This window comes from Elephas maximus, chromosome 16 (genome assembly GCF_024166365.1).
Source record: "Elephas maximus indicus isolate mEleMax1 chromosome 16, mEleMax1 primary haplotype, whole genome shotgun sequence".
NCBI lineage: Eukaryota > Metazoa > Chordata > Mammalia > Proboscidea > Elephantidae > Elephas > Elephas maximus.
Genome location: NC_064834.1, coordinates 79,998,385 through 80,025,763, shown reverse-complemented (window position 1 = coordinate 80,025,763; position 27,379 = coordinate 79,998,385). Strand labels below are relative to the sequence as shown.

The following is a 27,379-nucleotide window of genomic DNA, read 5'->3' as shown; positions in this document are numbered from 1 at the left end:
GTTCAGCATACAGATTAAATAGGTACGGTGAAAGAATACAACCCTAACACACACCTTACCTGACTTTAAACCAATCAGTATCCCCTTGTTCTGTCTGAACAACTGCCTCTTGATGTATATAAAGGTTCCTCATGAGCACAGTTAAGTGTTCTGGAATTCCCATTCTTCGCAGTGTTATCCATAGTTTGTTATGATCCACACAGTCGAATGCCTTTGCATAGTCAACAAAACACAGGTAAACATCCTTCTGGTATTCTCTGCTTTCAGCAAGGATCCATCTGACATCACGTGTCTGTCAGTTTGTCGTACCGTGGGGGCTTGTGTGTTGATGTGATGCTGAAAGCTATGCCACCGGTATTCAGATACCAGCAGGGTCACCCAAGGAGGACAGGTTTCAGCTGAGCTTCCAGACTAAGACAGACTAGGAAGAAGGACCTGGCAGTCTACTTCTGAAAAGCATTAGCCAGTGAAAACCTTATGAATAGCAGTGGAACATTGTCTGATACAGTGCTGGAAGATGAGCCCCTCAGGTTGGAAGACACTCAGAAGATGACTGGGGAAGAGCTGCCTCCTCAAAGTAGAGTCAACCTAAATGACGTGGATGGAGTAAAGCTTTCGGGACCTTCATTTGCTGATGTGGCATGACTCAAAATGAGAAGAAACAGCTGCAAACACCCATTAATAATCAGAACCTGGAATGTATGAAGTATGAATCATGACTGGGGAAGAGCTGCCTCCTCAAAGTAGAGTCAACCTAAATGACGTGGATGGAGTAAAGCTTTCGGGACCTTCATTTGCTGATGTGGCATGACTCAAAATGAGAAGAAACAGCTGCAAACACCCATTAATAATCAGAACCTGGAATGTATGAAGTATGAATCTAGGAAAATTGGAAATCGTCAAAAGTGAAATGGAATGCATAAACATCGATATTCTAGGCATTAGTGAACTGAAATGGACTGGTATTGGCCGTTTTGAATCGGACAATCATATAGTCTACTATGTTGGGAATGACAACTCAAAGAGGAATGGTGTTGCATTCATCGTCAAAAAGAACGTTTCAAGATGTATCCTGAAGTACAACACTGTCAGCAATAGGATAATATCCATACGCCTACAAGGAAGACCAGCTAATATGACTATTGTTCAAATTTACACACCAACCACGAGGGCCAAAGATGAATAAATAGAAGATGTTTATCAGCTGCTGCAGTCTGAAATTGATCAAACATGCAATGAAGATGCATTGATAATTACTGGCGATTGGAATGTGAAAGTTGGAAACAAAGAAGAAGGACGAGTAGTTGGAAAATATGGCCTTGGTGATAGAAACAATGCTGGAGATCGAATAATAGAATTTTGCAATACCAACGACTTCTTCATTGCAAATACCTTCTTTCACCAATATAAACAGCGACTATACACATGGACCTCGCCAGATGGAACACACAGAAATCAAATTGACTACATGTGTGGAAAGAGATGATGGACGAGCTCAATATCATCAGTCAGAACAAGGCCGGGGGCTGACTGTGGAACAGACCATCAATTGGTCATATGCAAGTTCAAGCTGAAACTGAAGAAAATCAGAGGAAGTCCATGAGAGCCAAAATATGACCCTGCGTATATCCCACCTGAATTTAGAGACCATCTCAAGAATAGATTTGACGCTAGTGACCGAAGACTAGACGAGTTGTGGAATGACATCAGGAACATCATCTACGAAGAAAACAAGAGGTCACCAAAAAGACGGGAAAGAAAGAAAAGACCAAGATGGATGTCAGAGGAGACTCTGAAACTTGCTTTTGAGCGTCGAGCAGCTAAAGCAAAAGGAAGAATTGATGAAGTAAAAGAACTGAACAGAAGATTTCAAAGGGCCTCTCGAGAAGACAAAGTATTATAATGACATGTGCAAAGAGCTAGAGATGGAAAACCGAAAGGGAAGAACATGCTCAGCGTTTCTCAAGCTGAAAGAACTGGAGAAAAAATTCAATCCCCGAGTTGCAATAGTGAAGGATTCCATGGGGAAAATATTAAACGACGCAGGAAGCGTTAAAAGAAAATGGAAGGAATACACACAGTCATTATACCCAAAAGAATTCATTGATACTCAACCATTTCAAGAGGTGGCATATGATCAGGAACCGATGGTACTGAAGGAAGAAATCCAAGCTGTTCTGAAGGCATTGGCGAAAAACAAGGCTCCAGGAATTGATGGAATATCAATTGCGATGCTTCAATAAACAGATGCAGCGCTGGAGGTACTCACTCGTCTATGCCAGGAAATATGGAAGACAGCTTCCTGGCCAACTGAGTGGAAGAGATCCATATGTATGCCTATTCCCAAGAAAGGTGATCCAACTGAATGGGGAAATTATAGAACAATATCATTAATATCACACGCAAGCAAAATTTTGCTCAAGGTCATTCAAAAACGGCTGCAGCAGTATATCGACAGGGAACTGCCAGAAATTCAGGCTGGTTTCAGAAGAGGACGTGGAACCAGGGATATCATTGCTGATGTCAGATGGATCCTGGTTGAAAGCAGAGAATGTTGATTGTAGATCCAAATAAAATGAAATCTTTGACAACCGTTCTCTTTGGGTCTCCTTTATTTCATGGTCCTTGCTGAGAACTGCAGAGAGCAGCCACCACCTCCAGCATGTTTCTTCCTACCTGCATCCAGAGCTACAGGCTTGATGAGCACACAGTATGCTTTCCATGTTACCCTGGGCAACGTTTTTTTTTTTTTTTTTAACCTAAAATGTTTTGCACAGCATAACAGGAGTCACTAGCTTTCTCCCCTTCGACGAGTTTCCTTACCACCAAGCTGGTGCCACCCTACCTGCAGGTACCAGTTTTTATGTGACCAGGGCACAGGCTGACTTTGAACTACAGTGGCTCGAACAATACACAAGATGGATTCTCCCACACATAACAGTATGGAGGGCAGCCATCCAGGGTGGTGAAACCCAGTGCCCCTAGATACAGGTATAGGGCAAGTGGTTCTGGATCAAAGGACAGGCAGGGACCCAGATTCCTCTGTCTGCACTCAGCCATCCCTGGGGTGTTGTCCATGCTGGCCCACCGCGGCAGTTCTTGCATTCCAGGAGGGGGGAAGTCAGTAGTGACACCATCGTGTTGACTTGTTCAAGGGCGTGTCCTGGCTGCTCTGTGGGAAATGAGAGGGAGGTGAGGATGAAGTTACAGTGGTGGAAAGATCAGGCAGGAGGTGACAGGCTTGACAGGGAGGGCAGTGAGATGGTGTGAGGTCAGCACGTGCAGCTGTGTGCTTTGGAGTAAGAGCTGGTCTTGCTGAGAGGGGACATGAAAAGGAAAAGGGAAGAGGGGAGTCCAGGGTGGCAACTGGAGCACCTGGGTGGGCAGTGGGCCTGTTGGTTGAGAGGAGAGGAGGGGCGAGGGACTGCTTGGGGGAGAAAATGAGACCTGTTGGGCACTCCCGAGTTGTGTCTCTGAGATGTTTACAGGCGGACACCGCTAGTCCTAAGTGATTGTACCAGGTGCTGTCCTGAGTGCCTTGTACAGATTGCCTGAATTTCACCACAACCTGTTATTATCCTATATCACAGATGAGGAAACTGAGGTACAGAGAGGTTACTCACCAGGCCTAAGAATCCTCAGCCAGTAAGTGCTGAACTGGGCATTACACCCCAGCCATCTGTCCCCACAGCCTGCCCTTTTACCTGTAGTGCTGTTCACCAGCTGACCAGAACAAGACGGGCTTCATGGAACGAACCTGGAGGGATCTTTGTGATTGGGAGCGTTGAAATGAAGTGCCACACTTGAGGTCGCAGTACTTCCTGACTGTTAGCAAAGAATGCATTGTGTACCTAATTGCCTTATGGTGTGTATTGCCTCATAATCTGATAAAGATCTTGTTTATATTGTATTGCATTCTTCTCTTTGATAATCCAGATTGAGTTCAATAAAGTATCCACGTTCTTGTCCCATGTTTTCTGTCCTCTCTCTCTCTCTCTCTTTCACACACGCACACACACAAGCACACACATACATGCACACACACATACACGCGCGCATGCACACACACACTTCCAGAATTTGGCCACCCCAGAAGTGCAGCTAACACTGTGTTCACTGTGAGTGGGCCATACTCTGTGTCGTGGCAGAAGATCACACACAGACTCTTAGTGCACAGGAAATGCGTTACTCACGCAGAAGAGACAGCGAGATCAGCTTCACTGGTGGCGCTGGTCTCCCATGGCCAGCAGACTCATCCCACGTGTGGCTGGTGCAGGGCAGGTGTTCTCTGCCCCCCCATCTTGTTCTGTAGTGTGAGAGATCCTGTTCCCTCCCTACTGGGAACAGATAGAGAAGTGGGGTTGGCCAAGTGCCATTCGGTGCCTGCACATGTGCAAGAGACAGAAAGTTACTGTGTGCCCAGAACAGGCGGAACCCCCCCAAAAAACCAAACCCATTGTCGAATCGATTTAGGAACCCTAAAGGCCAGAGCAGAACTGCCCTGTAGGGTTTCCGAGGCTGTAATCTTTATGGGAGCAGACTGCCACATCTTTATTCCATGGAGTTGATGGTGGGTTCGAGCCATTGACTTTTCAGTTAGCAGCTGAGCACCTAACCGCTGTGCCACCAGAGCTCCTTGAACAGGGGGAAGCCTCCAATAAAGAAAAGGAACTGGGAGAGAGAGAGCAACCCAATTCCTAGCCTCCTTATCAGCAAATGTTCTGGGCCCGAGGCCTTTATGTGGGTGGCCTGGATGGGAGGCGTAGAGGCAGACCATTCCCCCAACGGTCTGGCTGTGCGTTAGAACCCTCAGTGGAGTGTTTAGAAAATACAGCTGCTCAGGACCCATCTCTTGGTAACGGCTTCGCAGTGATCCTCATACAGGACCACAGTCAAGGCCCTCACTTGTAATGCTCTCAGGTCCCCTTATCTCAGGGATCACTGCTCTTCATTGCTTGTTGGTCAGTGTCTTCAAATCTGTTGTTTCATATGCTTTATCCATTTTTTGGTTGTTTCATGCAGGAGAGTAAATCCGGTTCCTCTTAACCCCTCTTGGCCTGGAAAGAAAGTTGGATAATACAGCTTGATTCAAAATTTAAGAACTTGAAACACACGCACACTCACACACACACTGCGGTGCAATGGGTTTTACCTACATGTGGCCTTTCTGGCCTTGGGTTTATAACTCTGCCGAAATGATTAGCTGAGTCACAGTCTTGCAAAGGAATTGGTCAGTCTACTATGCAAATAGGGTGTGTGAAACCACCCAATAGGATTAAATGACCTTGTGAGGATTGGTCAGTCACTATGCGTATTAAGCGACTGGCCTACTGAGGGGATTGGTCCGTCTGTGGTCTGGTGGGAGGGCAGTGTCTTGAAATTGACAAGGGGTTTGCTTTCATATGCGTCAGTCACACAGGTTGAGGGGGCGTCACTACCATCAAGGAGAGCCTGGAGCGGAGCATGTCCTTTGGACCTGGGGTCCCTGTGCTGAGAACCTCCTAGACACAGGAGAGAGAGAGCTGTAACACTGCCGACAGCGAGCAATGGCACAGCGGGGAGAGCAGCAGCAGTACGAGCTGCAGAGAAACGGCGGCAGCAGTATGAGTGGCGGGAACCAGGAGACCGGCACGAGTCAGCTGTGGTGGGCTTGCCAGCTTACAGAGTGAGAGAGAGCTGAGCGCCTTCAGGCAGGAGGCTTATTAGCACAGAGGGGTGTCACCGGGCACTGGTCAGTGGAGCTAAAGAGCTGTAACACTTGCCGGGTGGCAGGCACGGCTGAGAGAAGGGTTGCCTGCCTGTGGACATGGCCGAGAAGAAGCTGAGAGCTGTCTTGGTTGAGGGCTGTCCTGACTGATGAACTGTATTCTGTCTTCTAAGTGGTATCCTGTTACTTCCAAGTTGATCCTGATCCCAAATTGTAGCCTGTTACTCTCTAATAAACCATGTGATCGTAAGTACGGTCTGTGAGTTCTTAGCCATTGCAATGAATTATTGAACCCAGTAGAGAAGTAGAGAGTGCCATGTGGGGGTGGGGACGAGGAGTGGCTGGTGTCAGAAATGATGAAACACCTGGAATGTGGAGGTATGTCTGACCTCCACCTCAGGAGCCAGGTTTATGCTGACCATGAATGTCATCCTCCTCGTGATGTTAGATGTGGTCTGATGATGCTAGATTCTACACACACCCAATAAGGTTAATTTTGAGGGATCTCCTAAAAAGTTCAAGAATGTACCTCCTAAAAGCATCCAACTGTGTTATGGTTAAGAGCATTTTTAAGATTGTCTTAGAGAAAAGTTCACGTAGGCTGTGCATAGCAGCAGCATCTTGACTGCTACCTGGGACCACTAACAATGTGTTTTCTGTGCAGAGCCCAGGATGTCAGTGATAAATATGACTGACCTTCTCCAGCTGGGTGCCATCAGCTCCCTTTCTAGGCTCTCAGCAGCTCTGGCACCAGTCTGGGGCACATTCTCCTGGTACACACGCTTTTCCTTTCCTTTCCTTCCGCCTCACGCCATGCCACCAGTCCAGGGTGGGCAGAAGTTTGAGCTTTCAAAAGGGCAGGTGGTTTTGAGTTGCAGTCTGGAACGTTTCTGACACAGCTGCAGAAACTTAGACATGAGTAAATTGTAAGGTTCCAGTCTTGCATTTTCACCAGCTCCTCGTATTATGAATAGCTGCCCCCAAAATAGAGGGCGAGGGTATTTTATATCCACCCTGCCCTGAGACCGAACGTTGCTAACACTTGAAAAGTCACCTAGTGAAGCTACTACTCCTCGTCAGCAAAACCTCTTAAACATGTTAATGGTTTTAACTCCATTCAAGTAACCCTAAGGGGTCTGACTTACAGAGAAAGAACATTCCAAGTTAAATGCTTGTCTCACCCCATTGGGAGTAGATTTTATGGTTTATCTGCTGAGGAGGGTCCCCACTGTGAGAAAGTAATGAACACTAGCTGGTGGTGCAGACCCGCAACAAAACCCTTTCATCTGGCCTTTTTGTGGTCACCCTTGTCCTTCTGAATAATCATAACCAACCCTCAAGAAACACATTAATTATTTTATCATTTTTTAGTTTAGAAATAGTCTGCTGAGCTACTTTTTCCTGTCTGTTCTACTTGGGTTAGTTGTACTCAGCCATTCTCCCATCTGTTGTTGTTAGGCGCCATTGAGTTGGTTCCGACTCATTGCGACCCTGTGTACGACAGAATGAAACACTGCCCCGTCCTGCGCCATCCTCACAATCGTTATGTTTGAGTCCATTGTTGCAGGCACTGTGTCAGTCCATCTCGTTGAGGGTTTTCCTCTTTTTCACTGACCCTGTACTTTACTGAGCATGATGTCCTTCTCCAGGGACTGGTCCCTCCTGATAACATGTCCAAAGTACATGAGATGAAGTCTCGCCATCCTTGCTACTAAGAAGCATTCTGTCTTTCTTCCAAGATAGATTTGTTTGTTCTTCTGGCAGTTCTTTCATCTAGATAAAGGAAATTTATCGACCACGATCATCTTTGGTTATAATTCTAATACGGGTGTTCACCCTGGCAGCTGCATGTGGCCTCAACATTTCTAGTTTGTGGCAGATTTCGATGTATATGACACTGAAAGTTTAAAACCAGGTTTGTGTCAGCCAGGAGGTAGTTTTCCATGGGTGGACACACCTCTTACAGGTATCTGCTTGTGCTTTTAATTACCAAGTACTGTGCGAGACACATAGTAGGCCTTCAGCAAATACTTTGGTTGATGAAAATATGAGGCTGTGTGTGTGTTTAGCTGGAAAGAAATGAGAGGTTACACTAATGCATAAAACTGTTAGTAGTTTCAGGGTTTGATTTATTCAGAGAAAATTATTATTAATTGGGAAAACCCCAGCCGTGTGCCATGTCATTACCCTGCATTGCCGTGACTGCAGCTCACCTGTCTAGATTTCCTTCCTGTACTTATTGTCTAGACCACATTGCTTCGGTTTTTGTAAAAGTGTACAATTCGTGATTTTTAGTAAATTTACAGAGCTATGGAACCATCGGCACCGCCTAATTTTAGAACATTTCGGTCACCCCAGAGAGTTCCCTTTGTCCATTTGGCAGTCACTCTTGTTCCTACCCCCAGCTCCAGGCAACCACTCATCTACTTCCTGTCTCTAAAGACTGGTCTTCTCTGGAAATTTCAGATAAATGGAATATACAATATGTAATCTTTTGCACCTGGCTTTGTATAAGGCTTACAAGGCTCATCTATATTGAAGTATCTATCAGTAGCTTTTTGTTTTTTATAGCTAAATAATATTACCATTGCATGGATATACTTTGTTTTATCCATCCGTTGACAGGCATTTGGGTTGTCTCTTCTTTTTTGGCTGTTGTGAATAGTGCTGCAAATTCTGAAAACTCACGTATAGATCATGGTGTGAACATTAATTCTTATTTCTCCGGATAGATACCTAGGATTGGGATTGCTGGTTCTTATGATAAATTTGGAGCCCTGGTGCCACAGGAGTTAAAGCACTCATCTGCTAACCAAGAGGTCAGCTGTTCTAACCCACCAGCCACCCCATGGGAGAAAGATTTGGCAGTCTGCTTCTGTAAAGATTTACAGCCTTGGAAACCCTAAAGGGTAGTTTTACCCTCTCCTGTAGGGTCGCTATGACTCAGAATCAATTTGATGGCAGTGGGTTTTTGTGTTTTTTTTAATGATAAATTTGTGTTTGACTTTTTAAGAAACTGCCAATCTGTTTTCCAAAATGGGTGCACGATTATGTATTTCCACCGGCAGTGTAGGCACGAGGGCTCCAGTTTGTCCGCATCCTCACAGCACTTGTTACTGTCTTTGTCATTGTAGTCATTCTAACGGTTATAAAGTGGTTTCTCAGGGTGGTCTTACTTTCCATTGCCCTAATGATTGATGGGAGTTCTTGGGTGGTGCAAACGGGGAACGCACTCAGCTCCTGGCTGAAAGGTTGGTGTTGTAGTCACCCCAGAAGTACCTCGGAAGAAAGGCCTGGTGATCTCTTTCTGACAAGCAGCCATCGAAAACCCCATGGAGCACAGTTCTACTCTGACACCCACGGGATCACCATGAGTCAGAATCAACCCCACGGCAACTGGTTAGGTTTGGTATAGTGTGACTGGTGAACCTTCCGCTCAGTGAGTCTGGGGCTTTACGGCTGCTATCGGAGTCATCTCCTCTGGGTAACTACACGTCGGAGCACTACGTTGGCACTCTTCTGACCACTGCTGTCCTTGCTCCACTCCTTGTAAACTGCCTCCTTCTTGCCAAGCCAGACTGGGTCGAGAGTGTGGACACAAAGCTCGTGGACAGTAAGTTGAGGCATCGCTTAAAAATGGTCACAGCTGACTCCAGCGGAGCATCAGGATGTTTGGATGAGCTTGGTTAAAGTCCTAGTATGCCCTGGTTCATATAGAACATGAATTTAGGAATCCTAACTCCTGCTCCCCTCTAGGTGACACTGTGCCAAATCTCATGGTACTGTAGAAAGCAAGCCTCACAAGAGCGCAAGGTCGTTTTCCAATTGAAATGCCACCCGGAAGGAATCTGCTTGCTGGGAGCCATGCTGTTTTACTAATCCTGCCCCATTCAGCATTAACTCTTCTAAACCCAGGTCTGATGGTCATCTCTATCATTACTACAGCAGAAGTAAACTTTCTTTACCATGATGGAATTCAGACAAAAGAAAACAAAACTAAGCAAACCTCACTTGGCAAACAGTTTTTGGCAGCTGTTGTTGTTGGTGCCATCCAGTCAATTCCGACTCGTAGCGACCCTAAAGGACAGAGTAGAACTGCCTTGTAAGGCTTCCTGAGCTATAATCTTTATGGGAGCAGATCGCCAGGTCTTTTCTTCCACGGAGCTGCTGGGTGGCTTTGAACTGCCAACCGTTTTGGTTAGCAGCCGAGTGCTTAACCAGTATCCCACCAGGACTCTTCTTGGCAGCTAGGTCTCAGTTATCCAGCATACGTGTTTACAGTGCAAGTGGCCATGAGTCAGTAAACATCCTGAAAATACCTTCAAAATGAAAGATTAGGTTATTTATTTATCTTATTTTACTATTAATTGCATTTTACTGCCTTCCAGTGGTTTGCACTGATGTTCTGGTTTGTAGTATATATGTCCTCTGTTACCCAGGGTGTTTAATTATGAAGAATATGCGATTTTCTTGCTCTGCAGATTGAAGCGGGTACACAGAGCTTTCCTTTGAAGAATTCAAAGAGATGTGCGTGTTTTTTTTCTTTATCTTCTGCATCCTTCTCAAGCTGGTGGAGAATGGAGACACAAATTTTGGGAGGTGGCCCCACAGCCTGAGTCCATCCAAGGCTGCACAGGCCTGAGACTCAGATCTTTGGTTCCGAGCCTAGGCCCTCTATCCACCTCCATGTCCTGTGCCCTCGGTTCACCTGGAGTGCACCCGGATGCATCGGGAGAACGTTCCCAGTCCAGTTCCTACAGGCTGACTCTGATCAGCCCATAAGCCAAGGCTGTAGTTTAATTCCTGGCAGAGCGCTCAGCCTTCCCGCTCACCTGCCCTGCACCTGGCTCACAAGGCTCACGTGTGTCCCATCACTTTTAGTCAAGGAGAAAGTCCCCATCAGCACAGGGGTGATCAGTCTCCTCAGCAGAGGATGGCTCATCCCCTCAAGACCTGCGCCCACTGTTTTCACTTCCATCACGAAGGCAACAGGATACATATCTTACATTTTAATTTTTGTACCTTATCAAGTGTCTTCTTTTTTTTCCTCAGCCATGTTCCTGTTTCAACCGTTCTCTAGTAAGGGTGGCTGTTCGATTGATCTTTAATGTATTGTTAAGTAATGAGGTCTTTGTGTATAGCCAGGTTTATAATTTTGTTTATACAGTGCAGATGTTTGGTAGTAAATCTTCACCTGCTATTATGAAGGCTAGCAGGGCCTCCTGAGAAGGGAGTAAAAGAGAACGAGCCGTTTAACACAAGCTCTCCCAGCGTGGATGCCTCTGCATTGTCCGTTTGTCTTTGGCCCAGACCCGTGGGACTATTTGCCAAGTCAGTATGCAGGTCAGCATCCTCTGTGGTCAGCTGTCAATAATCCGCAGTAGATAACAGAAAATGTGAATGATTTAATCCACTCAGCTGGCTGGTTACATCCGTGGGGGAGCCCCGTCCTCGCTGCCCATCTTGGGACCAGAATATGGCTCCCGTTTTTGTCTGCCATGGAGTGTGGGATCCTGACCCCTCAGCCACCCGACCCTCTGGAAGAATGTTGGCCCTTCACCACAGAAAATCACCAGTTTGCTGCCCTTCATGAATCAAATGTTATTTGAGCACACAGAAATGGTTTAGAATATAGTTCCAGAAATGTTTTTAATTTCCTCCAGAAAATACAGGTTCCAGTTCTTATTCGTCTGTGCCCTGGCTTTCCTTTTTTAGTAAGCCCTGTATTATTCAGAGGTGGCCCTGAGTGTCGTGAACAGTTTATGTGCTCAGCTGCTAACTGAAAGGTTGAGGTTCAAGTCTACCCACAGGTGCCTTGGAAGAAAAGCCTGGCAGTCAGCTTCTGAAAAATCAGCCATTGAAAGCCCTGTGAGCACAGTTCTACTCAGACACACATGGGGTTGCCATGAATCAGAATCGACTCATTGGCAGCTGGTAATTGGTCAGTTATTCAGAACAGAACAAGGGAAGTGATGTTATTGCCTATTAGCTGACTATGATGCTGCTAACAGGGACAAATTGAAACAGATGTATAAAGTGGCACAGGGAATATCTAAGATCACTTTTTCTCATTTGTCCAAGTAATTGGTAAAGTTGGAGTAAACCGATTTTAACATATCACACGTCTTTTTACGATATAAAGATGGAGCAGATCCCAGATAACCGGAGACGTGTGTTTCTGTCTGATGCCCTTTCATCAGTGACTTGGGTGAAGACAAAGCTCATCAGGATGACTAACATGACTGCTGGGATAGATCACAGAATAAGAATCAAGTAGATTTTGATAAATTTTGGGTTCTGGGATCTTTGTCCCTGAGTTTTTGTGGGAATTTCGTATATCAAGGTTCTTAGCATTTTTTGTGTGTGTATGTGGTATATGTTGCAAATATTTTCTTCCAGTTTGTCAATTATCTTTTTACTTTATTTTCTGGCCTGCAGAATGTTTTCTATTTTTCTGTAGTCGGACTTACTGATTTTTGTTTATTGCCTCTGGGTTTTGAGCCCCAGTTAGAAAGCCTTCCCCCAACCCAGATTAAGGAAACCCTGGTGGCATAGTGGTTAAGTGCTACAGCTGCTAACCAGGAGTCCAGCAGTTCAAATCCACCAGGCACTTCTTGGAAACTCTGTGGGACAGTTCTATTCTGTCCTGTAGGGTCGCTATGAGTTGAAATTGACCTGATGGCAGTGGGTTTTTGGTAACCCTGATTAAAGAGTAATTCACCTGTGTTTTTTCCAGGCATTACATACTTGCATGTTTTACATTTACATCCTAATCCATTTGGGGTTTATTTTTATATGTGGTGTGGGACACAGGGCTATTTTTATCTTTTTTTCCAAATGGCTACACAGTTGTCCCAGTACCACACATTAAAAACTCCATCTTTATCCCGGTGATTCGAGGTGCTACCCCTATCCTACACTACATTCTCCTGGGCGTTTTAGTCTTTGTTTCTGGACTTTCGGTTGTATTCCATTGGTCTGTTTGTCTATCTAAGCACCAGTATCACACAATTTAATTATAGTGACTTCATGGTATGGTTTAATGTCTAGTAGTTTTTATTTTTCAGTGTTTTCCTGGCTATTCCTGCATGCTTGTTATTCCATATGAACTTTAAAGTCAACTTGTGAAAGCATAAAATAGTTTGTTGGTATTTTTATTGACGTTGCATTACATTTATCAATTAGGGAGAAACGCCATCGTTATGATGTTGAATTGTCCTGTCTAAAGACAGCAACATCTTCTCATTCTTCATGTCTACCTCTGTGTCTTTCAGGAGCGTTCTAAATTCTCCTTGCATAGGTTTTGTGCAATTCTTGTTAAACGTTCCCCTTAACATTTAATGTTCTTTGCTGCAATTATTTTAAATGTGGTTTTCTTTGTTTATTCTTTTGTATTTGAAGGCTGTTGATTTTTGCATGTTAATTTTTTCCCTTTTTTTAGTTAATTTTTATTGTGCTTTAAATGAAAGTTTACAAACCATGTCAGTCTCTCATACAAAAATTTATATATACCTTGCTATACACTCCTAATTGCGATAGCACAGTTCTTCCCTCCACGTTCTCTCCTTGTGTCCATTCGGGTAGCTTCTGGCCTCCTCTGCCCTCTCATCTCCCCTTCAGACAGGAGATGCCAACATAGTCTCATGTGTCTACTTGATCCAGGAAGCCCGTTCTTCACCAGTATCATTTTCCATCCCATATTCCAGTCCAATCCCTGTCTGAAGAGTTGGCTTTGGGAATAGTTCCTGTCTTGGGCTAACAGAAGGTCTGGGGACCATGGCCTCCAGGGTCCTTCTGGTCCCAGTCTGACCATTAAGTATGGTCTTTTTATGAGACTTTGGGGTCTGCATCGCACTGCTCTCCTGCTACCTCAAGGGTTCTCTGTTGTATTCCCTGTCAGGGCAGTCATCGGTTGTGGCCGGGCACCATCTTGCATGTTAATTTTGTATTCTGCTACTCAGTGAATTCTTTTATTATTTGAGTTAGTTTTATCATTGACGCTCTGGGGTTTTCCAGGTACAATAAAACCTGCAGAGCCTGTGTGAGGCAGAAACCTGCAAAGAAGACAAACTAAAATATTTTCCATTAATAGGGAGTGTTAGAAAAGTGCTAAGACTGTACACTGTCAAAGGTAGAAAACTTGCAAGACCTGGAAAAACAAGGCGGTCCCATTGAGTTCCAGCTCTCACAGGTTTTATTATGTATATGATATCATCTGAAGATAGAGATAGTTTTACGTCTTTACCCATTCTTACATCTCTAATTGATTTCTCTTGTCTAACTGTATTGTCTAATACCTCTGGGAAAATGTTGACTAGAAGGAGAGATAGTTGGCCTCCATGCCTTGTTCCTGATCTTAGTAGAAATACCTCTAGTTTTTCTCCATTAAATGAGATACTGCCGTTAGAATTAATGTATGTATATTTTACCACATTAAGAAAATAACCCTCAATTCCTACTTTCTCTCGTTTTTATCATAAATGGGGTTTCAATTTTACCAAAGGCTTTTCCATCACCTAAGAAGTCCATGAGAGTCAAAGTATGACCTTGAGTATGTCCCACCTGAATTTAGAGACCATCTCAAGAATAGACTTGATGCATTGAACACTAATGACCGAAGACCAGATGAGTTATAGGATGACATCAGGCCATTAAACAGATAGAAAAGACCAAGATGAATGTCAGAAGAGACTCTGAAACTTGCTCTTGAACATAGAGTAGCTAAAATGAATGGAAAAAATGATGAAGTAAAAGAGCTGAAGAAAAAATTTCAAACAGCAGCTCATGAAGACAAAGTAAAGTATTATAATGAAATGTGCGAAGATCTGGAGTTAGAACACCAAAAGGGAAGAACACATTAAGCATTTCTCAAGCTGAAAGAGCTGAAGAAAAAATTCAGACCACAAGTTGCAATATTGAAGAATTCTGTGGGCAAAATATTGAACAACAGAGGAAGCATCAAAAGAAGATGGAAGGAGTACACGCAGTTACTATACCAAAAAGAGTTGGTCAATGTCCAGCCATTTCAGAAAGTAGCACATGATCAAGAACTGACAGTACTGAAGGAAGAAGTCCAAGCTACACTGAAGGGATTGGTGAAAAATAAGGCTCCAGGAATTGATGAAATACCAACTGAGATGTTTCAACAAGTAGGTACAACGTTGGATGCTCTCACTTGTTTATGCCAAGAAATTTGGAAGACAGCTATCTAGCCAGCAGCTTGGTAGAGACCCATATTTGTGCCCATTCCAAAGAAAAGTGATCCAACAGGATGCAGAAGTTACTGAACAGTATCATTAATATCACACACACATAAAGTTTTGCTGAAGATCATTCAAAAGTTATTGGATCAGTATATCGACAGGGAACTGCCAGAAATTCAAGCTGGATTCAGAAGAGGATGTGGAACCAGGGATATCATTGCTGATGTCAGATGGATCCTGGCTAAAAGCAGAGAATACCAGAAGGATGTTTATCTGTGTTTTATTGACTGTGCAAAGGCTGTGTGAATTATAACAAATTATGGAAAACATTGCAAAGAGTGGGAATTCCAGAACACTTAACTGTGCTCATGAGGAACCTGTACATAGACCAAGAGGCAGTTGTTCGAACAGAACAAGCAGATACTGCCTGGTTTGGAATCAGGAAAGGTGTGTGTCAGGGTTGTATTCTTTCACCATATCTATTCAATCTGTATGCTGAGCAAATAATCCGAGAAGCTGGACTATATGAAGAAGGATGCAGCATCAAGATTGAAGGAAGACTCATTAACAACCTGCGTTATGCAGATGACACAACCTTGCTTGCTGAAAGTGAAGAGGACTTGAAACACTTACTAATGAAGATCAAAGACCACAGCCTTCAGTATGGATTGCACCTCAACATAAAGAAAGCAAAAGTCCTCACAACTGGACCAATAACTAATATCATGATAAACAGAGAAAATGTTGAAGTTGTCAAGGATTTCATTTTACTTGGATCCATAATCAATGCCCATGGAAGCAGCAGTCGGGAAATCAAATGACATATTATATTGGGCAAATCTGCTGTAAAAGACCTCTTTAAAGTGTTAAAAAGCAAAGATGTCACTTTAAGGACTAAGGTACGTGTGACCCAAGCTGTTGTATTTCCAGTTGTCTCATATGCATGCGAAAGCTGGTACAGTAAGTAAGGAAGACTGAAAAATAATTAATGCCGTTGAATTATGGTGTTGGCAAAGAATAATATTAAAGTTCATACCATAGACTTCCAGAAGAATGACCAAGTCTGTTTTGGAAGAAGTACAACCGGAAGGGTCCTTAGAAGCAAGGATGGAGAGACTTTGAACATGTACTTTCAACGTGTTGTCAGGAGGTGCTAGTCCCTGGGGAAGTAGAAAGCGAAAAAGAGGAAGACCTTCGATGAGGTGGATTGATACAGTGGCTGCAGCAGTGGGCTCAAACGTAGCAACGATTGTGAGGATGGTGCGAAACTGGGCAGTGTTCTGTTCTGTTGTATATAGGGTCACTATGAGTCGAAATCGACTCCAAGGGCACCTAACAATAACAACAATGGAAATAATCATTGTTTTTCCTTAGTTTTATTAATAATATGATGTATTTCCCAATATTGAACCCATCTTCCATTTTTGGAATAAATCCTGCTTGGTCGTGGTATGTAGTTTTCTTAATGTGGTTTGGGATTCTGTGTGCTTGTATTTTAATATTTTTGCATTGATACGAGTGATACTGGTCTGTAGTTTTCTTTCTTTTGTATTTTATCTCATTTATCAGTGTTATACTTGCTTCATGAAAGGAGTTGGGGAGTTTGCCCTCATTTTTAGTGCTCTGGAATGATTTATAGAGCATTGGGATGATCTGGTCTTTGAAGGCTTGAAGGTCTGGTAGAATTCCCCCTTGAAATCCTCTGGCCCTGGTGCTTCTTAATGGGTAGCTCCTTCATAACTTTATTTCTTCTGTGGAAATCATCTGTTCAGGCTTTCTAACTCTAGTGGGGTCATCTTGGTCATCTGAATTTTCTTAGGAAGTTAGCCATTTCATCTGCACTTTCAAATGTATTTGTATAAAGTTCTACAAAAGTAGTCTCTAGTGCTTTTTAAAATTTCTTCTTTTTCAGTGGTTATTTCCCCCTTGTGATTCCTCATTTTTATATTGTGCTTTCTCCCTTTTTTCCTTGATCAAATTAGTGGTTTATCTATTTTGTTAATTCTTCCCAAAAAAAACAGGTTGTAGAACTTGTCTATTCTTTGCCTCATGCCTTTCGACTTTTGCCTTCAGCAGGTGAGTTAAGGCCATTCATTCACCTTGATTGATATAACTTATCTGTTTGTTGTCAACTGTCGTAATCTTTTATAATTATGTATATTTTGTCATTTTTACTATGTTTCTTTTTCTATGAGATGTGTGTTCTCTCTCTTTTATTGAGAATATATTTTGGGATTTAGAAGGGTCTGTATTTTCTAGTGATTACCTTTGCAGTTAAACCATTTTAATGTCCTTAGTACCCTGTTTTATTATTTAACCCATTAACTGTCAGATTTATCAGTTTTTCCCCAGTATCCTTTTATATCCGCTTGTTGTTTATACAGGATGCCCTGGTGGCACAGTGGTTAAGCTCTCGGCTGTTAAGTAAAGGGTCAGTGGTTTGAACCCACCAGGTGCTCCACAGGAGAAAAACGTGACAATCTGCTTCTATAAAGATTACAGCCTTGGAAACCCTACTCTGACCTATAGGGTTGCTATGAGTGGGATCAACTCAGTGGCAGCGAGTTTGGGTTTTTGGTGTTGCTCATACAAGAATGAACTATGTAATAATGAGAATTCTCCTCTCTCCTTCTCCCTTCATCTCCCATTTTTAGTTGCATTATTTCTACTCTCCCATGTTCTGTTCTTAGATGTACATCTGAATGCTTTTAAGTGCTAACCATAGGTCCTTTTCCTGGAGTTCTCCCAGTTACCCTCTGGTTGGATGAAGTAGTTGATATGAAGCTTATCCTCGGTTAGACTCCTCAAGAAGGGCTGCTGGGTATAGAATTCTCTAAACTCTTTTATGTTGAAAATTGTTTTTCTGTAGCCTGAAGGACAGCTTGGCTAGATTTAAAATTCTTGGTTCATACTTCCTTTCACTGAGTTTTTTATCTTTGAAATCTAGTAGTTTATGAGCATGTGTTCCAGAGTTGAACATTTGTTGGTTAATTTTCCTAGGTATCCAGTGCGTCCTTTCAATTTAAGATTCGGTTCTTTTTCTATTTCTGGAACGTTTTCTTGAATCACAGTTTTGAGCCTTAACTTCCTTCCGTTGTTTTCCTTTCCTCTTGAAGGGACTCTGATTATACGAACATTGTTTCTTCTTTGTCTTCATTTTGTGTTGCATTCTTTCTCACCGTTTTTACTTCTTTCTTTATCCCGTTTTCATCTCTTGATTGTGTTCCTGTCTTTCGTCAGTGCCCTTTATTAAATTTTTATTTGAGTCTGTTCTCTTTGGGCACCTTATAATTTATACTTGGTTTCTGAGATAATTTTGTCTTTTTTTTTTCCCCGTTGCTTTCCTGAGTTCATTCAGCCTTTTCTTCATGTTTCAGATCTCACACTGGGTTTTGGAGACTTTCAGCGTTCTCAGTCTTCACGTTATGCTGAGGGTGTGGTTTTACATAGAATTTGCTTTTCCCTTTTGGTTGTTTCACATTGTTTGGGAAGAACTGTAAGGAGAAGGAGCTGTGGCACCACCATTTGTCTTCAACTACCAAAAAGTTGAGAATTTACCACAAGATATTATTTATCTGGTTCAGAGTTCATCGTTTTTTATTTTAGTCTTTTAAGTATCTGTTTTAAGGTGTGTTAGAGAGCAGTAAAACTAGCACTCTAAACCCATGATATAGGATTTCTATTTTAAATAAACCCATTAAATGAAAAAAAAGTCAATTTAGCATTCTAAACCAGTAGTGGTACAGATGATAAAAAAGTAACAATTGTACTTGCTTCGACAGCACCTATAAAAAAAGTTTGACAAAAATCATTGGTGTTTTGGGAGAAGCTGATGGGAAGGGTTTTCTGATGCAGAGAGCTGTCCAGCAGTGGGCTCAGCATGGCCCGCCTGGTGCTGAGAGGGACTGCTGGCCCCGTAGTAGTTCCACACCCATTTTCTAAGGTCCTCCCACCTCTGAGCTGTGTCCACATTAAGTGCATTGTTAACCCTCACAATACCCAAATCCTCAGGACTTTGAGAGTGAGTAATTTCTCTCATTAATATTGGAGGGTTACTTTTGTAGTTTATCTTATTTAGTTCACGTGGAAGCAAAAAAAGTAAATGCTGACTTTCCCAAAGGTTAGCAGTATGGACTGCATGTGCAGCTTTTGAAATAAATAAAATTAATTTTCTCTTTCTTGTCAGTAAGACAAAGAATTATTCACGTGTAAATTATTCATATTAAGAAAGCATGTAACTTGATACTAAGCAAAATGTGTTGAAGCATATAACTAGTTTCTTGAACAAAATTTATAGGTTATGTACATTTTCAATATCAATAAACCAGTCACAATAGTTTATTAGAAGACTTTCAGCCACAGTTGTTTAAAATGACTATTTTAAATCTATAAAGCTAAGTAAATATCAGACGGCGTTGGAAATAATGAGGTTAAATGTAATTGAGGGTTGTTATTCCTGAAAAGATAAAATTGAGAATCATCTCCTCAAACATCCTGTAAAGTTTTCCAGCCCCACAGGGGGCTGTATTTGTGGTCGAAGTTTCCAGAAAGCAGATTAAATTAGCATGTTGCGTGCTGTATGAGGCCATCTAAGTTGAGGTTCTGTTCGTTTCAGAAGCGGGTGTGCCGGAGACCAGAGGCAGCTGTGCACGACCGGGGCTGTAGTCTGTTGAGCGGGTGTGCCAGGCAATCCTGGAGCCCAGAGGAGGTGGTGCCCCTGCCCAGCAGACCTTTACCTGCACGCGGGCCAGAGAGCAGCCGTGGGAGACCAGCCTGTGGGGTACGTCCATGCTCACCGCACCATCCTGGACCCATTTCAGTGTTCTAACAGGAAGCATGAATGTCTCGTTCTGATCCATGTGTGAATGTGCTTTGTTACACAGATTCCCCAGAATGGTGGAAGGAGCTTGGCCCAGCCTTGCCCAAGGTGTATGGCGGGGGAGCCTGTAAGTGCATCAGCCTTCTTGCTATGACATAAAAGATAGACTTGTCCCTAAACATTAGGTCCATAGAACAAAGTTAATAAAAACTGCAGTTACGTTCCTGAGAAACGAGAACATAAATAAAAAGGTGCAGATTGATTTAAGCATTCCACTGAGGTGCAGACTAATTTGTTTCTAGCTTCAGATTGGAAACGGAAACTGTAAATGCAATTGAAATCCCTTCTCAAAAACACGGTTTAGTGGAAAGAACAGGCCACTTGATTTGGTTAAAATAAAGGATCATTTTAGGACATCTGGGCGAAAAGGCCTCACCCTCTCCTTTAATTATTCAGATAGGAATCAACTTTTTTTTTTTCCTCTTCGCTCTTAAAGCTTTTCTTTCATGTTTCCATAAACTTCACATAAACCACTGATTTCAGAGGGAGACGCACAGTGTTTACACCACTAATTCAGAGTCAAGAGAGGTCAAAGCCTGCCAGAGTCTTGTTCTCAGCCTCTTGTACCCGGCAGAAGATCATGAAGTATACATTAGCATAATAAGACCCTTGTTATTAATTTTCAACTCCATCTAAGAACAAGTTAATATGCCTTTGAGAACCTCTGTAATTCTTGGAGTTTTTTTAATTTAAAATTTGGAATCTTAATATCGCAATGAAATAGAATTTAAATTTCACGTAGAAACCGGAAAATTTTTCTTTTTCTTCTTTTTTTTTCAGCTGAGTATGTCTGAGATTGCCCCCTAAGGATTTTAGAGAAGTGTATTGTTCTGGTTTTGAGTCGATAAACTGTAGAGATATCCAGCTGACATGTTACAGGCCACCGTGACGTACAGTGATGGCGCTGGTTTTGTTTTATGTGAAGACCCAAACCAACAGCCATCGCCCAAGTGGGCCTCTGGTCGTCTGAAGTCATTAGACAAATGTGAAAACTGAGCTTAGTGTAAAACTCACTCCGCAAAGGTGTATTTTTTTACTTTACTACCATATCTTCAGAAACATGTCCATGTGTTACATTCTTTAGTGTTACAGCGTTGGACTTGGTATGACAGAGCAAGAGAGGGAACGGCCTTGAGCAGCCAAGATATCAAACACCCAGCCGTTTAGTGGTGATACACTTAGGTAGATTCGTGCAGTTGTCAGACCTACCCTGGGATACAAAGAAGTTGCGTTTTCTGTGAGAAACGAGACCACTTGATGGTGACATTACTCGTAAGCTGCTAAACAGCTAGACCACTTCCTCGTTCCCATCCCATTTCCTTGGAGCGCGTTAACAAATCCCCCATCTGTCTGAGGCAAACACTTGGAAGGTAACATTGATTCTTGTGCTCTGAGAGGTCGTATCTGGCATGAGTGCCTTAAAGAAAAGAACCGTTTTTGGCTCAAGCAACTGATTGGATCATTTTGGCTAATATTCTGTTTGAACAACAGTACCTGTTTGATTAGGGTTTTCCTTCCTTTGTAATTCCCCAAGCTTGCCTCTGTTACGCTTCCTAGGAATTGAACCTACCAGCGGAAAACCCATATTGGTATGTAAATGCATCATCTTTCCGCTGGTGCTCGATACTCTTTTCATCTAAATTTCAGAAACTGACTTTAAGAAATCAGTTTCCCTTTATTTGTAGTTATTCTCAATAAAATTTCACCCGGGCTTGGGCGTTTTAATATTTACACCCACTGTTTCTAAAAGTCTTATGTAAATAAGGATTGAAATGTGAGTTTGAAAAGTCACACCTCTGGATGTTTGAACAGACTCTGGCTGCGTATATCTTCTTTTTCTAATAATATGGCTAGTTTCTCTCCGAAGCTTTTAAAATAATAAGACACTTGCTATTTTTGTATTCTAAAACATCAGAAGGTTCAGAGTTAAATAAAAAGCAAATAGTGTTTTTAGAAATTCGAGATCCCAGGGAGTTTTGCTGAACAGCGAATCACCAGTGGGCAACTGTTCCAAATTTCAGAAGACTTTATTAAACACACAACTCCATTCGCAAACGCTCCCATCCACAGCTGGGCGTGCCCTCCCTCCTGGCACATATCTTACACAGGTGACCCACAGTCCCCCTGGGGTCAGAGAGAAGTAGAGGTTGCCCCAGTGGTATTTGAATGGAATTCCAAACAGGAGACCAGCGCTTGGGTCTCACCTTGTTTGCTGGCTTCCCCCCATCTCCTCTGCATCCTAATTCTCTGTGTATTTCTGACCTCAGTGAGGTAGCGGCTGACCTCTTCGGATCTCTGAATTCTCAGCTCAGCTGTCTCAGCCTGATCCCTGAGTTCTACTCTGCTTCTGTCCCCAGGCTTTTCTTTATTTCTATCATGGAGTCATTTCTCACATAGGCAAGATCTCGACTCTCTTTTATCCGTTGCTGTTAGGTGTTGTCAGTTGGTTCTGACCCTCTTTGCACAACAGAACAGAACACTGCCCGGTCCTGCGCCATCCTTGCAGTCGTTGTTAGGCTTGAGCCCATTGTTGCAGCCGTTGTGTCAGTCCATCTTGTTGGGGGTCTTCCTCTTTATTGCTGACCCTCTACTTTACCGGAAACCCTGGTGGCGTAGTGGTTAAGTGCTACAGCTGCTAACCAAAGGTTCGGCAGTTCCAATCCACCAGGCGCTCCTTGGAAGCTCTAGGGGGCAGTCCTACTCTATCCTATAGGGTTGCTATGAGTTGGAATCGACTCGACAGCACTGGGTTTTTTTTTTTTTTTTTTTTTTCCTACTCTACCAAGCAGGATGTCCTTCTCCAGGGACTGGTCCCTCTTGATAACATGTCCAAAGTACGTGAGACAAAATTTTACTATCCTTGCTTCTGAGGGGCATTCTGGCTGTGCTTCTTCAGACATACCTGTTCATTCTTCTGGCAGTCCAGGCTATGTTCAGTATTCTTCCCCAACACCATAATTCAAAGGCATCGATTCTTCTTGCTTTCACATGCATATGAGACGATCGGCAACACCATGGTTTTTTTCTGTAGACCTTCTCAAACTGATTTTCTAAGCTTGCATTTTGCTCTTTTTCTCTATTTCTTCTGTTGACTTAAGCTGGTAGCTGGCTTGTTATGGTGATTACTCTTTCGGTAGCCACTGACTGTAGTTTCCTCTACTGATCTCTGTTAGAGTTAACTCTTAGTAGAAGTTATTATTAGGAACATCTCCTCTTTGCCTGAATCATTGGGACAAACTGCCCTCAATCTGTGTGATTGGACTGGGTAAGATGTCCCTTGGGGTGAACGCCTCCACTCAGGGCCTTGGCTGCTCTCTCTGTTATGCCACGTTTGGTGTGGTGGCTCCAAAACCCAGTTATTTCCTTAACTGGTAGACTTCTTTTCCTCCACAAAAGATTCCAGACCCACCTGGCCCCTGCCTGAGCAGTGGGCTTCCCTTGCTGACACAGTGGTCCCGTGGTAGCCTATTGTGGCATAGAAATTATGCAACTCTGTGAGTTCAAACCAAGTAATTGACCTGTTGGGTCACCTTGATTGGCGGGGGGAGGGGGGTATACCATTTTGAACATAGGCCTCTGGGTCTCTGTTATTCACCTTCAGGGCCCAGCTGCTTTGTTCAGCAAGCTCAGCACTTTGGAGCGCTGGCCAATCCCAATTATAGGCCACATGGGCAGTACTGAGAGCTGGGTCATTCAGTGTTGACTCGCTTCTAACTCGTGATGACCCATGTGTTATAGAGTAGAACTGCACCGTAGGGTTTCCTAGGCTGTAATCTTTACTGAAGCAGATCTCCAGGCCTTTCTCCTGTGATGCCACTGGGTGGGTTTGAACCACCAACCTTTAGGTTAGGTTAGTAGTGGAGTGCAAAGCATTTGCACTGCCCAGTGCTCCTCCACAGTCTTTTATCTGGGGTCATCGGGTTTCATTGCCCACACTGGTAGTTACCTTTCCCCTCAATGAGCATTCTCTACCATGCTTCCAATCATCAGAATGTAACTGCCCTAGATCTTTTTTCATATAGTTTTCTACCTTATAATGCCCCCTTTTCCATGTATCTTGAGTATTCTGGAGACCTTTGGCCCCTCCTGCCACATGGGTTTTGGAGACCAGCCCACTCATTAGAGCTATCACTCCTTTTTTTTTTAATTTCAGGGAAAATACTGAGGGAGTCTTAATAAAGATCCACCACTGCCATTGAGTCAATTAAACAACTCATAGCAGCCCTGTAGGACAGAGTAGAACTGCCCCATAGGGTTTCCAAGGCTATAAATCTTTACGAAAGCAGACTGCCATGTCTCTCTCCCGTGAAGCAGCTGGTGGTTTCAAACCGCTGACCTTTTGGTTAGTAGCTGACCACATAAACCACTGTCCCACCAGGGCTCTTTGGAGTCTTAATAAGCCTATGTGTTACTACTCGCTTTTTGAAATTGAAGTCCATTGTTTGACAGTGGTGTGGTGGGGGCGGTGGGGAGGGTAGTGAGGGAGCGGAAATAGAGGGCCGGACAGGAAAGATTTGGTCCAGATCTGTTGCTTTGGTTCAGTATTGCCCTGTAGGGACGGCAGGAGGAGCCAAAGTATGACCATTGTGATTCTAAATGGATACCGTTTTTTTTCCTTTATACTTCTTTTTTATTTCCAAATGGGTGATCTTTAAAATTGTGTGTTGATTTTATTTATACATGCGTTTTCTTTGTAATTGCCTCACACATCTGTAGCACCTGTAAACACGCCCTGAAGCCACACCATGCCTAGAGCCTGGAGTAAGTGAGCTTTCCGCCTCCTCCCACAGCTGCAGTGCTGGCAGAGCAGGCCTGCCACTCATGATACCAAAAAAAAAACCCAAACCCATTGCCGTCGAGTCCATTCTGACTCGTAGTGACCCTATAGGGCAGAGTAGGACTGCCCCATAGAGTTTCCAAGGAGCGTCTGGTGGATTTGAACTACCTACCTCTTGGTTTGCAGCTGTAGCACTTAACCACTGCGCCACCTGGGATGGAAATGTAGTGTTCTGACATGGATGAAGAGGGATTGATGTGCCCTGGTTTGCCGTGTGTGTCCTTTGCAGCAACAGCTAGTTCTTGTCAGTCCTTTATTACGTCCTGAGGGAAGAGAACACAGTCATGGAGGGATCAGCAGAAATTTCATTGATGGTTCTGTGAGAATCGAATTGTGCTCCACACATTTTTTCCCTGGGTTTGTCAGGGATCCTAGACTTCATTGGTCTGACCCCATCAAGTTACAGATAAGGAAAATGAGGCCCCCAGAGGTTAAGTGATTGGCCTGACAGGTACATGGTTGGTAGGGAGCCCTCACCTCCTCCTCTCTGCTGATCTCTGTGGTTTCAGTCCATGTGCCAGAATAACTGTCCACATGGTGACACCGCGACCAGCTCTGACACCCTCTGAGAAGCGCAGCAGTGATGCTGTGGGTCTTTGTGGACTTCATTCCCAGACATAACAAGAGTGTCTTGGCTCAGACACAGGACTGATATATTCAAATTGTGAAAGAGTGAGCTGGCTAAAAGAAGGGCTTGGCTGTGTCAAGATAGCTGAATGTGAATCCCGAAATAGATGAGTAGCAGTCTGAATAGATGCACTGACAAAATCTCTTCAGATTTAGTTTCTGACAAGAGATATTTTTTCTGGAATATGTATACCAGAAAAATAGGAGTTTTACAAATATTTAACTGTGTTATTTAAATCATTTCCAGGCTCTGAAGGAACAGAGAACCTTCTGGTGACTAGACAAAAAAAAAAATTTTTTTTTCAAAAGAACCTTCTTTCTCTAGGAATAAAGTATGTTCAATTGTGAGGAGATGGTGAAATGGAATTTCACCAAAAAGTTATTACTTTAAAGAAAATGCCATGTAGACCTTGTATAAACATGTGACACCAAGCTAATGTAGATAGGTCCCTGACTGCTACAAACAGAAATACTAGATAAACTCAAATGAAAAATACATAGTTGAGCATATAATAAGTGAACAGAAAAAAAAAAAAAAACCAAAACAGTAAGTACAAACATATTCCATAGTGGTCTTTGTTGGGTTTGGTCGTAGAATGGCCCAGAGACCAGGGACTAGAATCCTAATATCCCGGAGACTGGGGACTAGAATCCTAATATCCCAGAGACTGGGGACTAGAATCCTAATATCCCGGAGACTGGGGACTAGAATCCTAATATCCCAGAGACTGGGGACTAGAATCCTAATATCCCAGAGACTGGGGACTAGAATCCTAATATCCCGGAGACTGGGGACTAGAATCCTAATATCCCAGAGACTGGGGACTAGAATCCTAATATCCACAGAGAGAGAAGATGTGACTTTGGCACAGCGGAGTTATGGGAGCTAGAATTGGAACCCTTGAATAAAGTTGAGTGTCTTACAGATCTTTATATTCATAAAAGGATTGGAAAGTAAGACATCAGTATGCATGATGTGGGCTTCAAGTTTATTCTACCGATATGTTACAGGAACCTAAAGCCAAAGCATTAACATAAAAATAGATCCAGACCATTGAAATTCTTAAGGCTCTGGATAGTGTCATGCTTCCACTGTAGGCACGCTTCCACCATCTGGAGCATATAGGATTCAGAGCTGAAACAACCCCCACTGAAGCTGAGATCACAATTAGAAAAAAATACAAATCACATGAACAAATCTACCACTGGTGGGTAGTCAGGAAGTATACAAACAGAATATAAACATCTAAGAATCTAAAATAATAGAAAAACCTGAAGTTCATTATAAAGTGTGTTTAAAATCATTAAAATGATCAAAGAGGAAATACAGCCACGATGAAAGAAGAGGACAGTATGAAAAAAGAATAGGAAGGTACAAAAAAAAAAAAAACCCTAAAAGTGAATTACTTAGTCATTGAAGTTAAAATAGCATCATATTAGACACAATTAAAGACAGAACTAGTGAATTAGAAGATTGATCCGAGGAAACCATTCAAAACACAGCGAGAGATAAAGAGATGGAATGTATGAAAGTGTAATTAGTAAGTCATAGAGGAAAGAATAAGACAGCCCATTAGGAAATCCAGATGGAAGGAATTTAGAGAATTGGAGGAAGAAATATTTGAAAAGATAATGGCTGAGAGTTTTCCAGAATCGAAGGAAGGCAAGTTGTAGCCAAATAATTTTGAAGTAGAAGAACAAGGTGAGGGAGATAATCAGATATCAAGATGTATTACAAAGCTGTGATAATTAAAACAAGGTGTCGTTGGCCCGGGGTAGACAAATAGACCAATGAATTACAATTGAAAGCTTTTAAGAAAGTCATATATATATGGTACCCAATTGTTCTGGCACAATTTGTAGAGTAGCTTATTGCTCTCAGCTGGTTCATAATGGCCTCTCTGTAATGCATCCAGCTGTCTCTTACAAAAATCAATTCTGGGAGGTGGAGGAAGTAGTGATGAACCTAAATGTACAAAACAAAAGCTTAATAGAGTATATATAAAAGAAATATACTTATGAAGCTGAGTAGATTTATAAAATATATAAGCCAAAATGAAAAGATTGATATATTTGACTGCATACATTACAGTACTTTGCATAATGAAATTCACCATCATTGTTTG

General features: G+C 42.8%; 1 protein-coding gene across 1 annotated transcript in view; it reads left to right on the top strand.

The window, feature by feature from the left end:
- The window catches only part of C16H10orf143 (chromosome 16 C10orf143 homolog), a 40,237-nt gene that overhangs the window by 3,132 nt on the left and 9,726 nt on the right, over positions 1-27,379 (top strand). Inside the window, exons 2-3 of the mRNA XM_049855363.1 lie at positions 19,526-19,690; positions 19,794-19,856. Coding sequence (XP_049711320.1) covers positions 19,526-19,690; positions 19,794-19,856 — 228 coding nt within the window. The remainder of the gene's footprint in view (positions 1-19,525; positions 19,691-19,793; positions 19,857-27,379) is intronic.